Below are 16,842 nucleotides of genomic sequence, written 5' to 3'. Positions count from 1 at the left end.
GATGCGCGGCAAGGATTCTTGCACAATAAAACTCTATAGCTAAAATAGCTTTCTTGCGCAAGAGAGCGTCCACACTTGTAAGAAAAGAATATAGCTCTTGCGCAAGAAGCACAAGTGGAAGCTGTCTTGGCAAGAGCTCTTGTGCAAGAGAGCTTACACGTGTAAGAAAAGAGCGTAGCTCTTGCGCAAGAAGCCATCTCTTACCACACCGTACTGTACATCTTCTTGCGCAGGAGTGGGTGGGCAGTGTGGATGCACTGCGGATCACTGCGCAAGAACAGCCATTCTTGTGCAAGAAGCCACAAGTGTAGACATAGCCACAGAGTACAAAGTAAAGACTAACAAAATATGGGAGCAGGAAACCTCAGAAAGTTATACTTGAAATGGCAGCAATTGCTTATTTTCCTGGATGGCTCAACTTTGCATCTTTCCTTTCAAAATGATGGGCTGAAAAAACAAACACAGACAAGACAACAAAAATATACATTTAAATTATTATAGACTCATTTCCCATAAACTTCGGGCATAGATTACACCAGTTTCTATGTACATCAATCTATTAACACTCTACAGAAGTTTTGGTGGTGAATCTGTCCTCCTTCACTATTCGGGGAAACCATGGTTATAAAGCCCCCTAGTGTTGGAAAATCTTTTAACGCTAGAAAGGAACAAGAATTTAAAAAAGCTTCAGAGGGGTAGCCAAGTTAGTCTGTACAGGATACACTTTAAAAATAACAAATAGTATGGTAGCACTTTAAAGATTAACAAAACATGTAGATGGTATCATGAGCTTTCGTGGGTCATCTGAAGAAGTTGTCTGTGTTCACAAAAGCTCAATATACCATCTACATGTTTTATAAGAATTTACAAAACTGCCTTAAGGCTTGGCTAAAGTGGGGAAATTTAAACTACACACACCCTGTATTATGCCATTGTAGCACACCTATACTGGATGGTACATGAGTGTAATGCTACCGGTAAGCGACAGATTTGTTTTAGGTTTTATGGTAAATCTTGGAATTCCCAGTAGTTTGGTTTCTTACACTTTCTCATATTTGTTGTAATTGGTCATAATATTATGTGCCACACTTCTCAGCTATGAGGTTAGTTTCTTGCAACACTAAAATTCCTTTCAGCAGCTGGGAAACATGTTCTTTCTCAAGAATTGTACAATATTAGAACTGGAAGGGATATTGAGAGATCATCAAGTTCAGTCCTCTGCACATACATGCTTTCTACACCTTTATTTCCCCCGCCCCCACACACGTTTAAACAGCACACCCTAGGCATATAAATTGTAAAGATCAGAAGTAACCATTGTGATAATCATTTAAGCAAGTCTCTAGCAAAGCAAGTCAGAGAATGTCACTCAAGAATACCAGTTACACTGTGCTGCCTGCCAAGCCCCAAACGTGTCTACAGAAGCCAAGGCAAACCCTGACAAGGGGAAATCCTTGACCTGTGACCTAAAGGCTCAACAGCTGCCAGCCAAAGAAAGCCACACCATCCCCAATTCATGATGGTACTTTCAAATTTTATAAATATTGTAGAAAGTTTGTTTGTTTGTTTGTCCCAAAAGATCTCCAAAACGGTAAGAGCTAGAAACACAAAATTTTGAATGGATACTACTGATTTCCTAACTTAAATAACTGAATTGGTTATATCTCAAAATTGTTCCCCCTGATAATGAGTTTTTAGTAGCACCTGATCATAGGAAAACAAAGTGCTACAGATCTCAGGTAGAAATTTGAAAGAAGTTGGCATTTCAAAAACTTAGTGGAGCACCACATACTACAGCAGAAAGAGACATCATGAGAGAGAGAAATCATAATACTGTCCGTTTAGAACAGTATGTAGCAGAAAATGAGCCACTGTTAGTTGCTGATCAGAGATTCGCATATGCTATATTACTTTCAATTTTGCTTAATACAGGAAATATTTTTTCATATAATATATATGAGAAAAGTATTTCAAATAAAATAGCTGAAGCAAAATACAGGACTATGTAGCACTTTAAAGACTAACAAGATGGTTTATTAGGTGATGAGCTTTCGTGGGCCAGACCCACTGCCTCAGATCAAATAGTGGAAGAAAATAGTCACAACCATATATACCAAAAGATCAATTTTAAAAAAATTAACACATATGAAAAGGACAAATCAAATTTCAGAACAGAAGGGGGATGCTGGGGAGGGGGGGGAAGGTGAATGTCTGTGGGCTAATGATATTAGAGGTGATAATTGGAGAAGCTACCTTTGTAATGGGTAAGATAACTAGATCCTTTGTTCAGACTCAGGATCTAGTTATCTTACCCATTACAAAGATAGCTTCTCCAATTATCACCTCTAATATCATTAGCCCACAGACATTCACCTTCCCCCCCTTCCCCCGCATCCCCCTTCTGTTCTGAAATTTGATTTGTCCTTTTCATATGTGTTCATTTTTTTAAAATTGTATCCTTTGGTATATATGGTTGTGACTATTTTCTTCCACTATTTGATCTGAGGTAGTGGGTCTGGCCCACAAAAGCTCATCATCTAATAAACCATCTTGTTAGTCTTTAAAGTGCTACATAGTCCTGTATTTTGCTTCAGCTACACCAGACTAACACTGCTACATTTCTATTACTATTCCAATAAAATAGGCTATGTTCATGTAATTTTTACTATATTTTCCCGGAGACACCGGGTATTTCTGCTAGTTCTAATTATTTTTAAATCAGCCTCATACATTATTTTTGTATGACTCCCTCTAGCTATGCAGCTGAAGCCCCATCCCCTCATTTTCCCCTGCCAGCAGCCACCAAAGCCCCACTCCCTCCACACTAAGCAGCGCTACACCCAGGTGCACGCACGTGGCTTTTTAAAGCCCACCCCCGGGCCTACGCATGCGCAGAACGGACTCCTCCCTCCCCTTGTAGCGTCACGGCATTCGAGCGCCTGCGCGCGCCAGCCAGCCACCAGCGGCGCGTGCGCGCGCACGCCGGCGGCCCGCGCCTGCGCCCTGCAGGGCTGGCGCCTGCGCAGTCAAGTCGTGGCCCCGTACGTGTGGAGATGGGCGCGGCGGCGGCCGAGGCCAACCGGACCCTGTTCGTGGGGAACCTGGACTCCAGGGTGACGGAGGAGCTGATCTTCGAGCTCTTCCACCAGGTACGGCGGGGCGGTTCCCGACTGCAGCTCCCCCCCTTCCGTGAGTGGGTGTCGGCTCCGCCCCCATCCCGGGCCGTTCGGGGGGCCGCGCGCGCAGCCCGCTCCCCCCGCCCGGCGGTTGCTATGGCAACTCCCGTGGCGGGGTGTCCCAGCCCGCGTCGGCAGGGGCAGGCCGTGCGCTGCTCCCCCTCCCCACAGGGACCCCCCAGCTCGTCCCCCTCCCTCCGCGCGCACCGGGGGGCCGGAAGCCAGTTGGGGCGAGGCCCGCGCGGGCCGAGGGGGGGGGGCTGAGCAGCGGGGGCAGGTGTCAGCGCGCGCAGGGCCCCGTAAAAGGCGAAGCGCTTCGCTGTGGCGGGAGCTCTCGGGGGGGGGGGGGGTGAAGTCTCTGAGGTGCCACAGGAGCTCGCCGTGACCCTAGGGACGGGAGTGTCCAGCAGAGCGGGGGGGGGGGACGGGGGGGGACAGGGACAAGAAGGTGACAATAGAAAACAACCCCCCCCCCCCCCGATTGAATTGGCTCTAATGGGACACTCCTCTTTGTATCCCTCTGAGCAGGGACAGAGATGCAGCCCTGTCAGCCTGGTCTGGATGAAACAAAAGACCGGAGGATGCAGCACTTGAAAGACTAACAAGATGGTTTAAGAGGTGATGAGCTTTCGTGGGCCAGACCCACTTCCTCAGATCAAGCGGCGAGGAGTCCTGTGGCACCTTATGGACTAACTGAAGTGTAGGAGCATAACATGCATCTGCAAAAGCAGCGAGGAGTCCTGTGGCACCTTTATAGACTAACTGAAGTGTCGGAGCAGAAGCTTTCATGGGCAAAGACCCACTTCGTCAGATGCATGTTATGCTCCTACACTTCAGTTAGTCTATAAGGTGCCACAGGACTCCTCGCCGCTTTTGCAGATTCAGACTAACACGGCGACCCCTCTGATACTTGACGTTCCTCAGATCAAGTTGTGGAAGAAAATTGGCGTGTCCATATATACCAAAGGATACAATCAAAAAAACGAACACATATAAAAAGGACAAACCAAATTTCAGAACAGAAGGGGATGAGAGGGGAAGGTACATTGTCTTCCACAATTTGATCTGAGGAAGTGGGTCTGGCCCATGAAAGCTCATCACCTCATAAACCATCTTGTTAGTCTTTCAAGTGCTACATAGTCCTGTTTTTTGTTTCTGTATCCTTTCTGTTCGCTTTTCCTTTCCCCTTTGACAAGCGAGTTGCAACTTGTGCCATAATGACATTGTTTGTCTTTAAGGTGCCACCAGACTGACGCCTCCTTGTTTGTAATATAGACACTCAGGTTTTAAAGCCAGAAATGACTGTTTTAATGATCTAGTCCAGTGTTTTTCAACCTTTTTATAAAGTTCCCCTTTTTCTAAAAAACAAAAAAAAATATAAGTACCCCCTTTTTCAAAAACAAATTCTAAGTATCCCCAGTACCTACAATTTTCAGACACACAGCCTTTTTTTTTTTCTACCATTGCAACACATGGCTACGTCTAGACTGGCATGATTTTCTGGAAATGCTTTTAACAGAAAAGTTTTCTGTTAAAAGCATTTTCGGAACAGAGCGTCTAGATTGGCACGGACGCTTTTCCACAAAAGCACTTAGGGTAGTTGTGGGTACTCATGCCACTGGTTGAGAAACACTGATCTAGTCTGATCTCCTGCAAAAGGCAGGTCTGAGTTTTTTTTTTTTTTTTTTTTTTTTTTTTGCACATTAAATCTTGAATTAACACTGTCAAACTCTTACAATTGCATTGCCAGGCTCATGATATTATGTGGGGGTTTTGTTGTTGTTTTGTTTTTGGTGTGGAGGCCCAATTGCTGAAGTCGATTAAAGAAGAATACCACAAAGCTCTTACAGCATGTTTTAATAGCAGATTTCAAAGCACTTCACAACACTTTAATATATTGGCCTCAAATCTCTGAAGTGGAGGAGTAGTTGTTTCACTTTTGTAGGTGGAGTACTGTAGCATATAGAGAGTGCATGAATTAACCAAGGTTATATAGGAAGTCCAGTATCTTGAACTCCAGTTTTTTAGGTTGTTTTTTAGATTCAGTAGTTGTGCACTGGCCTATCAACTAGGCATATAAAATCCCAATTAACATTTAACTGATTATGTTTCATTACTATATTTAACCAATTAAACAGGGGTAGGTGGGGCCCTGCAGTAGCTCCCTGTTTGCAACTGGCTGTTCCAGCTTACTAGTAAAGGGTAATCCGTAAGCCTCACTCAAGGGTGATGCTTACCAGTTAACCATTTATGTTCCTACTACAGGTTGGACCTCTCTGGTCTAGCACTCTCCGGGCCTGACTGGTCCCAAATGAGGAAATTTGCAGGACTGGGGGAAGGTCTCCCTGCTGCTACCTTCCCAGCCTACTGCCAGCCAGGCTGCTGAGACCTAGCACTGCTGATACCCAGCCGGGCTCCCTGGGTGGCTGCAGCTCAGGCTTCCGTGGTGAGGGTCTGGCCCTGGTCCCCGCCTCGGCCCTTCTGCCCCCAGCTCTTCTGGGTTCCCAGCTGGGACTCCCTGGTCCAGGACCACATATGTTGCTGGACCAGAGAATCTTGGTTTTGGGAGGTCCAATCTGTATCAACTACCACACTTTAAAAAGTTCAGTCATAATTGTGAAAGGAAGCTTGAAGTGTCACCTGATGATGATCTCAAGGCTCAAACCCAGAAACACAGACCAAAACTTATTATTGTTAGATGTCATGACTTTTAAGCCACTGTCCCTAATTTTTATGCTTTTGGCTGGCGATATTGATTGATCATATTCTTTGGTCTCTATCCCTTTCTAATTTGAGATACTCATACCCTTCTATTGCAGTACAGTTTTTGTTCTTAGAGTAGCATAGATGGCTTGCATAATGACGACTGCTTCTCATTATTACTTTTTGTATTATGGTATTGCCTGGAGGGCATAATAAAAAGATACTCTGTGTCCCAAATAGTTTTGCTTTAATACAGGTGCATGTAACATTTTTCTGCAGAACTGGCATGTGTTTGGTGTTCGTTATGTGCTTGTTTGAGTTGCTTGATTCATTTTTTTCCATTTCTTTGTAAGCGTTAAAATCTTCTGAACTTGCTCCATTTTTATTTAACTTTTTTTTTGTTTCTTGATTTGCAGGCAGGTCCAGTAATTAAAGTTAAAATACCTAAGGATAGAGATGGTAAACCAAAGCAATTTGCATTTGTGAATTTCAAACACGAAGAATCTGTCCCTTATGGAATGAATCTGCTAAATGGGATCAAACTTTTTGGAAGGCCTATCAAAATTCAGTTCCGATCAGGTATCCATAAAATAAACATTTAAACAAAGCGGCGTTATCGTCCCCCTTCACAAAATACTTCCTTTTTTTTAGATAAAAAGGAAGTTCATTGTAGGCTATCAAATTGTCATTCACTTTTCTAATGGTTGGTGGATTTGTGAAATTAAGATGTCAGAACAGATGTGTACATTAACCTTTTCTTATTATACATCCCCTTCGTCAGAAGACTTGTCAGGTCTGCCTTGAACATAAGATGCTTTTTTTTATTGGTGTTAATTTTGATTTCAGGTTTTGGTTTTTTACACTGCAAATATGAAGTGAATGGTGACTGTGCTAATCCTAATCAATTATATCTGCATTTTCTCAAGGCTGTTCAAATCCACAGAATTGGGGAGGGACGGGGGGACGAAAGGGCCTCAAATTTGGCTTAGTACAGTACATACCCAAGGTTCTCTTAATAGCTCTGAAATGGCTTAGACTCAAATGATGGAATTCGTTTTTCACAAAAATACTACTCGCATCTCAGTTTTGATAGTTGACCAGTAAGTGGTGTCTTGCATTATTGTATTGAGAGAGTAGCAAGGTTTGTCACAGAGGAAGGTAAGGAAGAATATAAAGAGTGAAATTATTGAAGATAAGACATTATTTTAGAAATTAATAGGATAGCAGATGGCCTCAAGTAGGGATAAATTGCTGATTTTGAACAAATTCAAGACAGTTGGTATTTGCATGCTCAGAGGAAATTGTGTAGCTTATTTCAGGTCTATTTTGAAATGAGTGCTGTTCCAAAACGTCCCTTAATCCTTAAGGAATGAGGTTTACAGGGATGCTGGAATAGCATCCCTATTATTTTGAAAGATGATTTTGAAATAACGGGCGCGCTATCAAGACACAGTATATGCTATTTTGGGGATACCGGAAGTATCCCGAAATAGCGCCACAGTCTAAATGTACCCTAATAGTCTGAGTATACGTCTGGGTTTGCAAGTGGGAGTGACTACGATGTCTGAGAAGGATGAATAGCTATTGGAATTCTTGGTTAAGAGCACTCAAAAAGCAGCAGTAATATTTTTTAGCCCAGTGGTGCCTGACTTATTATACAGGAAGACCACATAAAACTAAGCACAACTGTGTGTGGGCCATACAATTTCTATTTCATTCTAATAAGATTTAAAGTAATCTATATTGATTTAAATTTTAAGTTCATCTCCTCTTGTATGTATTTAGATAGACAATACTATCCATGGAAAACATAACACAGTTGTGCAAACTAAAATGATGTAAACATGACAAAACACTTCTCATTTTTCAACACAATTATACCGTGATCCTTATGAAATGCTCTGGTTGGCTATGTATACCCCATGGGCCATAGAATTCCTTAACTTGGGTTTCATGTGAAAGGTTTATATGTTTGCTGACCCCACTTATGAAGTTATACATTATTGTAGTTCGAGATGTTTATTACATATGTGAGAAAATGGAGATCAATGAATGCATAGTTTAGTCATTTGGAGCCTAATACAGTGCAAGAAACTAGATAATGTACCCCGGGAAGATGTATGATCCAGGGGTACATCAGCTCAGTTAGACATTTACTTAGTTTCACAGCAGGTTACGTAAAAAAGTACTAGTGAAGTCGGTACAAACTAAAATTTCACGGACAGTAATTTGTTTATACTACTCTGTATATTATACACTGAAAGTACACGTACCCTTGATTGAGAACTACTCCTCTAAACTCATAGTTTTAGTTTTTGTTTTTACAAATTACTGTTACTGGCATGTTAGTAACATTTACATGTGATTGCAGTCAAACTAGGTTTTCTAGTCAGGATGTTGCAAGTCTATTGCATCTTTCCCATTGGGTATTAAAACCAGGTGTTGCAACTGTTTTGTAAACCTGATTGTGTGCACTGATGAATCTCCAAAGCTAATTAAGCAATGAAAACATATTTCCATCTTCTAACAGGTGTTCACTTTATCTCAACTCCCAATCTGTACTTCAGGTTGTCTTATAAAATATTTGTGTTAATTCAGGAAGTAGTCATGCAGCTCAAGATGGCAATTCATCTTATTCCCAGCATGGTTCTGCTAATGCAAGTCCTTCCAGCACACCACAATCGACCCCAAATTCTAACAGGTAACGGCTTCTATTCCACCTACCAGCAAGTTCTTATCAAATACAATTTTTAGTAGGCGTTTAATATATGGCGACTTTGCTGAAGCTGCAGTAATGCTTCTAGGCAGAGTAACAGTTGTACCTTAGTTTCACTCTTTCTATTTACATACACTATTTGTAGGTGGAGCACAATTGTATCTCTTGGGGCAACAAAAGTAAAATTAGGAATCTATTGGAGGCAGGGGTATATTTTGTTGGGGTTGGAGACATTTTTTAAGAAAACAGGCCCAACGTTTAGTGCATCAATACAGTCGTCTTATTGGATGGTTTCTTTTTAACGTATAAGTTATGACTAGTATTATGTCAGCTACAGACATAATATTCAACTTGAATGTAAATGTGATGTAAATGGATTTAATTCTTGTTTCGATCGTGTACAAATTTCAAAAGGCCTTGAGTAATTGACCATTTAGTATTGTTCATCCAGATGTTTAGAGAATCTTATTGATAAGTCTACCAAAAAAACCACAACCCCAGTAGTTGTAACTTTGTGCATTAAATAATTCAATGATTGATAGACCTTTTTTGGTGGTGCTATCAAATAAAATTGTGAATTGCCTTTAGTTTGGGCAAGTTGTCATCATGCAAACAAGAGTGAAATTATGCAATTTAGCATAGGAAAACATGGCTACCTCTTGCGATATAAATAGTTTGGACTAGAAACTAACTGAAGATATCATTGACCAAAAACCAAACAGAATCTTTAGAGCTTCTCTCCATATGGGAACTAGTGTGTATTCTCTTAGGGTCCCAAAAACTAATGGTCTAAATAAGTATAGTCAATTAGTAAACATTAAAGAATATGCCCTTACCTTGAAGGTTAGTCCCTTTGGTGAGCATCTGAAAGCATTTTTCAGCTACTGTCACTCATGCTGCAAAGATCATCTGCCAGTTTTTGTGGTTTGTTACCAGGCTGTTTTAAGATTTTTTTTTCCATTACTGTGTGAAAGACCTGTACAGAAAAGGAAAAATAATGGGCAAAGGGCTGTCAAATGCACAAAATAAGTAAAGCTTTTTTTAAAAATAAAATCTTGGTAATGTTACAGCACTACTTGGTTGAAAAAAATTGAGACTAACGTGATTAAACTGCTGATGCTCCTTTAACTTGCACATTGATGGTTTGAAACACTAAAGACTAAAATTCCTAATCTTTCTTCAGCAGATATGATAGGAGCACAGATAACATGTTAGCAACTGGATTCACATCCTCGCAGATGATGCAGAGGTCCTTTTCATCTCCTGATAACCTTCAAAGACAAGCGGTATGCTATTAAGTCAATAGAAATAGAAAATCTAAAGCTAGTGGTTGCAAGAAGTAGGTGGATAATACACGAAAGAGCTCTCTCCTTTTAATTTTAAATACTTTTTTACTGAGGGATACCTGTTTAACAGATACTGATTCACAGGACTGTGTTAATAGAGTGTTTTAAGTACTGTACTGTTGCAGAAGCTTTACAGTTCCAAAGTGTTTAGTGCCTTGTAAACTCTTTGAACCAAAGAGTAACTCTGGATAAAGCAATCCTTGTACTTTTCTACCACCTGTTCAATGAGCTTGCATCCAGTCCTTGTGTTAGTGAGAAGTCCTGTCAAAGCATATCAGCAGAGGAGTAAATATTGTTCCACAAAGGATGGCTTGTAGTGTCCATATGAGTAAAACCATCAGCTCTGATTTTTCATGCTGCTTGAATGTAAACTTTTGAAAACAAATGTTTGGGAAGCCAAAAGTAGCTCAGTGTGTTATGTTTCCTTTTTGTCTCTCTTCGGTCATCTTATTCTTAGCTCAGTTTAATCTAAACTAAAACTACATCTCAAAAAAAATCAAATGTTTTTGCTTTTTATTATCCTGACTTTCATTAATAAAGAATTTAGAAGAGGAGTTAAGGCATGGTTCGTTAGAGGGATGAAATAAGTTATACAGCAATGTTTTCAGTAGCGTGGCTAATATGAAGGCTGACGCACTTTGTGTATTATAGTCCCCCTTGTATTTACAGTTTGTGATGTAGAACTCCTAGCCTTCCGTAAGCATTTAACAAACTGTCCTAAATCTTGCACCATGGAGTGCTAAGCTGTTCCATCAATCATCTATTCTCAGAAGAACCAAATGCTGAGTCAGTATCCATCAAATCAGGTAGATCTTTCTTGATTATCCTTTTTTCCTCCTCCCCACCCCAGATGAATAGTGGTACCTGGCAGCAGTCGCAATACAGTGGAAAGTTTGGTTCTCAGCATTCAGATCAGTCAAGTTATTCCTCACCAGGGCAGCAGCAGCACAGTTCATTTAATCAGTCGTCAGGCTCACAAATGCAGCGGCGTCCAGATGGATCATCATCACAGCGCAAGAACAGGATGAACTCCCATCCTTACCATACGGACGGCAGACACTTTAACCGTGAGCAGCGTTTTGGAGACTATGGATCTGATCATCATTACAGAGGGAACAGAGATGAGTATAGCTATGAAGACAGGAGTCATGACCCTGGATCTGATCACTACTCTAGGGGGAATAGGGATGAGTACTGCTATGAAGATAGGAGTCATGATGGCTGGAGCCATGACTATAACAGAAGAGAGAACTACAGAGATGGCAAATGGCGCCCATCCCGGCATTAGCCAGTATTAAGAGTGGGCTCTAAAGAACTTTTCTAATAAGTTTTATGAGCACTGTTCTCCGGGTCTCAAATTGATTTTTAACTGAGTGTATAGAGGAACATCTTAAGTTACCTTTTTAAAAGATATAAAGTCACGTGCATTACGTTTTTAAAAAACCTTCATTTTTATGGTATTAACCTTTCACCTCAGGGTTTTATGTAGAGAAATGTGCCACATCTTTTTAAAAAAAAAAAAAAAGAGGTGAAGTTGTACAGCTTGGCTGTATTCTAAAGAACGTGTATTGATATCTTTGTAGTGGAATTAAAAATAGCATCTGCAACAGGTCTGGAGGTAGTCCCATTAAACAGTTTCCTTAGAGTATGATATATGTGGAAGTTGAAATATTGAAGAGTGTCTTTGTACCAAAATAAATGTTGCTTTTGAAGTTGTATTGAAAAATAGTATTCAGTGTAATTGCCCGGTACAATCTGTGGATAAAACAAATTCAGTGTTTTGAGTTCTTGTATTTAAGGACTTCTTAATTTGTTCACCTTTGTTCTGATATTGGGTTTTTAAATTATAATTGTTCAAAATTATGTGAAGTAATCTAAAATGATAAACAATTTCTTCTATGTAACTAAAACCACTCAGGAACTGACTGCATCCCTTGAAGTATATTGTCTGTATTTTAGAAAATCTGAATTTAGCCTGTACCTGTTGATGTAAAGAATTTTTAATTCACAGAAGAAACGGATGCTTTTTATAAAATATTTTAAAATGTATGCCCCTCATTTGTATGTAATATTACTTAAAAACAGTTGTTTAGCTGTTAAATCAGTTGTTAAATAATTATGGTCTGATTGTGCAACAGAGTACAGAAGTAATAGGGGTTGATTTTTTTTTTCCTTTCGGGTTAGTAACCAAGAGGCTGTTAGTCTTACAGCATTCCACGTGGACTCCATTCCACTAGTTTAAATAATTCTATTCTGGTGCTCAACTCGCATTTAATATATGTGTTCCTGTGTTTCAGTATAGCCCAAAACTTTTATAAAAGCATACTGAGTGAAGGGTTTCATAGAATTGCTGAGAGAAACTTTCCAGTGAAGCTATTTTTCTTCAGTTTGAATCTGTCTTTCTCCTCCAGAGCTAGTGATTCTCAAACTCATGATAGAGTAGAGTAATAATTAGAAATACAGAACCAACTGGAGGGCTTACTGAAGTGTCTGACTCTTTCAGATGTTTGATTTTTAAATGTCTTTTACATAAGAGATAGTCTAAGAGTCACGTGGACTTGCTCAAAGCCAAACTAGTAAGATTAAGGATAATAGAATAAGCAGTATTGTCAGGAAAGGAAAGAATAGGTACAAAATCTTTTCCTGAAATTTTTGAATGAAAGACCTTTTTGCTAAGGACCTTAGTCTTATATACGGTTTAGCAGTGGATGACAAGTTGCAATACTGAGATGTGGAGACTGCACTCTAGATTAATAGTTCAAATCTACTTAGCCTCTATAAATGCAGGATTTACACAGCTACAGAATTGGTATTCACATCCACATCTGCCAAAAGATCCATGACTGCAGATAAAAAGCTGTATCAGCGCTCTTGCAGGGTTTTAGATAAAAAATTTCTATCTGTATCTATAAAAATGAACAGTGGGTAGGTGTGGATTAGCCGGGCTCTATCGATAAAATCCTTTAATAGTCTTCTAGACTTTACCTGGTCTCATATTAATTGTCATACTCCTTAATCACCAACATACCTAAATGAAGCATGTTCCATAAAGTTTCCCTTCAGATCAGACAGAGCTGTGTGTTTGAGAATGTATACTATTTTGTGACTAAGGATGATTTTAATCTAACATTAGGCTCCATTTTTTACTAAATTCTATCCAACTACAATAAAATATTACAAGAAGGTATGCAAGGTGCAAATGGTATCAAGACATGTAACTTTAATGCTGTGAACCTGTTATCCTGTTTTCTGTTCATGTGTATGCCATAGCAATGAGTAAAGCCTGCAACCTCTGAAGCAAAGATGCAGCAATTGATGAATAATATGGTATTTAACATTTCATTGAATGATGATGGATTGGAAGAGTTTAAAAAAATTCTGGCAGAAACCCATTCGTTATTTGAGAAGTTATCTTCGAAAGACTCCATTCTTAATTTTAGAAAGGTCAACCCATTTTGGCTTGGATTTTAGGAGTTTTTTTTTAATTTAGGGGTGTATATTAGCTACTCCACAAAGCTGACACTACCATGGTTTATTATGTTAATATCAGAAGTCCTAGCCATTTGGAAATAGTTACTATTTGCTATCTCCTTTTCCCTACCAGGTACACAACACTTAAGTTGACTTACTATTCCACTGAATCTAATAAATGTGCAAAGAATGAAACATCAATTTAATTCATCTCTTCTTTCTGTGTAGTAGTAGTTATAGAAAGTTGAGCTGTTCACATACTGATTTAGCCTGACCAGTTTTGCTCTCTGAATAAGTTGTTGTGAATAATTTTCAGAACAGGTGCCGTGAATATAATTTGAACCTGAATGAGCTGCAGGGAAGCCAGAAAACCGCATCTTGCTTTCTAACTTGGGATATGAGAAATAGAAATTATTTTCTAAATAAAAAGTGATTGGTTTTAGCTGAGTAAAACTAGGTGTTTTCATCCTGTCACAATTTCAGAACATTTGTTTTGGCAGGAAAAACACGAAGTTTGTCAGGATGCGGATGTTTTTGTTTTTTCTTTCTTTGTTTTTTTTCTCTCTACTAATTCATCATGTTCTATAAATCACATTTTAATGGAAACTTTAGGATAGCACATGGGAAACTAATTGCTCTGAGAGTGCTGACTCCCTTATTGTAGTACCTGCAAACTAGTATTTCTGCATTCTGGAAAAATATTTTTTTAAACTGTTGCTAAATTGACTCTTTTTACTGGGATAACTAAGTTTTGATGGGAAAAGCACATGATTTATTAAAAAACTGACTTGTATTTTGTCTTAATGTTCTTTTTACTTAAAAATGCCAGTAGTAGTCACAGCTAATGAGATCTAGTAGCAAAATATTTTCATAAACCAGATTTTAATAGATATGATGATGTAACAATTTCATAAACATTCGGGCCCAGATTTTACTATGAAAAATATTTTCTATAATTTTTTCACCTTCTGTTTCATGAGGCATTTTATGACTTGCAATATTTGACTGCAATAGTAGAAGAAAACTGTTTAAAACATATCAAAACATCGTTTTAATTTAGATATTATTCTGCAGCATACTCATTGAAATTAGAAATGTAAAAATTAAAGTACCATTGATATTTTATCATGAACTGCTTGTAAATCACCCGGATTTTAAGCATCAAAGTGTGAATAAGTGTCATTTTACAGTGCCGGGGCCATTAAGTTCATGTGGGAAATACAACAGTTTTGAGTTTGTTTTAAAACTTAAAAACATTTGAAATTATCAAAAGTTGGTATAATTGACTTTTTAAACTTCTAATGTTTGTTTAAAATGCATTGCCTTCTGAAACATTGTTTTGAAATAAATGGTTTTTTTTAAATTACTGTTTTCCCTGGAATTATAAGAAACAAAAAACCTCAAACATTTCAAGTGGGGTTAAGCTTTTGAAAAGTTTATTTTTACCAAGAGTGTATTTTGGGACAAATTTCTTAGAGTTTAACTTTGGCTTAAGATGGCTATTGACAAATAAAGCAGACTAATTCATCACTTCCCTCTTTGATAAGCACTGAAAACCTTCAAATATTTGTTTGTTAGCCATAGCAGCTTTTACAAAAATCTAAGAATTTAGTTTCAAGAAATCAGTAAAAGCTCAAGTATCCTGAGGCCAACTCATTCACCTAGGCTGTGTCTACATTGGTGCGATCTTGCGCCAAAGGGGCTGCTTTAGCGCAGAAACATGCAGCCTGTCTACACTGGCGGGGAGTTCTTGCGCAAGAACACTGATGTTCTAATGTGTGAAATCAGTGCTTCTTGCGCAAGAACTATGATGCTCCCGCTCAGGAATAAGCCCTCTTGCGCAACTGTTCTTGTGCAAAAGGCCAGTGTACACAGCAACATGAGTTTCTTGCGCGAGAAAGCCCGATGGCTAAAATGGCCATCGGAGCTTTCTTACACAAGAGAGCGTCTACACTGGCACAGATGCTCTTGCGCAAAAGCACATCTCTTGCGCAAAGGCAGATAGAGTATATGCGCAAGAGAGAGTCTACACTGGCATCTAATGCAAAAACTCTTGTGTTAAAGAGTATTTGCGCAAAATCTTGCCAATGTAGATGTAGCCCCTGGCTATGTCTACACTTGTGGCTTCTTGTGTGAGAAATATGCAAATGAGGCTGTGTGGAATATTGCTGAGCCTCATTTGCATGCCTAATGAGCTGCCATTTTTGCAGAAGAGGCTCTTGCACCAGAAGGAGCTGTCTACACTGCCCTTTCTGGCACAAGGAAAACCCTCTTGCGCAGTGCCGTTATTCCTGAAAATAATCAGTGTAGTGGCATTGCGCAAGAGGGTTTTTCTTGCGCAAGAAGGGGCAGTGTAGACAGCTCCTGGTGTAAGAGCCTCTTCTGCAAAAATGGTGGCTCAAGTATGCAAATGAAGCTCGGCGATATTCTACGCTTAGTCTAATTTCCATATTTATCGTGAAAGAAGCCGCGAGTGTAGACATAGCCCTACAGTTTTAGTCAAGTGGAAGAAGCTGTCACAAGAACCTGCTGGTTGGATTTACCTCACAGCATATTTGATCACATTGTTGAGGAAAGTGGCCTTTGTGTGTATCTAAAGTCCCCTGGTTCAACCAGCTTCATCATGTATCTATTTCTTCACTACCATGCTGTGATACTGCTTTGATGCAAAGAGGCAGCTGCAACCGCAGGGTGAAAAACTTGCTTGTTTATTTAAAATGAAGCTTGCCTCTTCCCAAGTGATATTTGGAAGCACTGTGATCCAAGTAGTACTGTGTTTTTAAAAATTGAACACTCGAACATGATATGATTCATGTTTCATTCTGCTGTCTGTGCTGCAATCACTGTGCAGTAGATTTTACACTGAGTGATTATCTACATTAGGATTGCAACAGCACTTCTATGCATTTCACGTGAGCAAACAAAGTTCAGACTTACACATGACATTCAAAGAAGGGGATGGTTCCGTGATTTGACAGGAACACCAACCCTTTCTTCTCCGGATTCATAGTTTGAGTGCAGGTCAAGTTGGGAATGGCTTTCCAATCAGATGTCACTAAAGGCTGTTCTGTAACCCCTATATAAAATAACTTTCAACTTTCTAGTAGACAAGTCTTCACATAATAAACAGCCATCTTCATTTGACATTCTTATTGGCAGCCCCAGGAGAGTCTGAAAGCTCTGCTCATTTCTGGAAGTTGTTCCCATATTAAGGCTGATGCACATTTGCTGGGGAGCAGGGCCTATATTGTGTGTCTATCCTAGAGGTTTTGGAGTTGATTTTCCACTTCAGCCAATTTGACACTTTTCAGCCACACAACATAGAAATTTGAGAGGAAATGATGATTTTCCAGAGCAAATGGAAAAAAACTATTCAAGTGTGATGTTTCTTCACATCCTCACTACTTTGATTATTAGAGCTTTGGGGATG

The 16,842-nt window shown here is 39.5% G+C and overlaps 1 protein-coding gene across 3 annotated transcripts; it reads left to right on the top strand.

Moving 5' to 3' along the window:
• Positions 1–2,991: 2,991 nt before the first annotated feature.
• Positions 2,992–14,205, top strand: RBM7 (RNA binding motif protein 7). Of its 3 annotated transcripts, XM_075909807.1 has the most exons (6): positions 3,032–3,149; positions 5,442–5,622; positions 6,296–6,458; positions 8,478–8,580; positions 9,779–9,881; positions 10,792–14,205. In XM_075909807.1, exons 3-6 carry the CDS (start codon positions 6,398–6,400, stop codon positions 11,227–11,229), a joined length of 705 nt encoding a protein of 234 aa, XP_075765922.1. In that variant the 5' UTR covers positions 3,032–3,149; positions 5,442–5,622; positions 6,296–6,397; the 3' UTR covers positions 11,230–14,205. The 3 variants fall into 3 exon arrangements, with proteins under 3 accessions (XP_075765921.1, XP_075765920.1, XP_075765922.1); XM_075909806.1 differs by lacking the exon at positions 5,442–5,622 and having other exon boundaries at positions 2,992–3,149; positions 9,782–9,881; XM_075909805.1 differs by lacking the exon at positions 5,442–5,622 and having other exon boundaries at positions 2,992–3,149.
• The last annotated feature ends 2,637 nt before the right edge of the window (positions 14,206–16,842 follow it).

This window comes from Pelodiscus sinensis, chromosome 26 (assembly GCF_049634645.1).
Source record: "Pelodiscus sinensis isolate JC-2024 chromosome 26, ASM4963464v1, whole genome shotgun sequence".
Taxonomy (NCBI): Eukaryota; Metazoa; Chordata; order Testudines; family Trionychidae; genus Pelodiscus; species Pelodiscus sinensis.
This window is presented reverse-complemented; position numbering and strand designations above follow the sequence as displayed.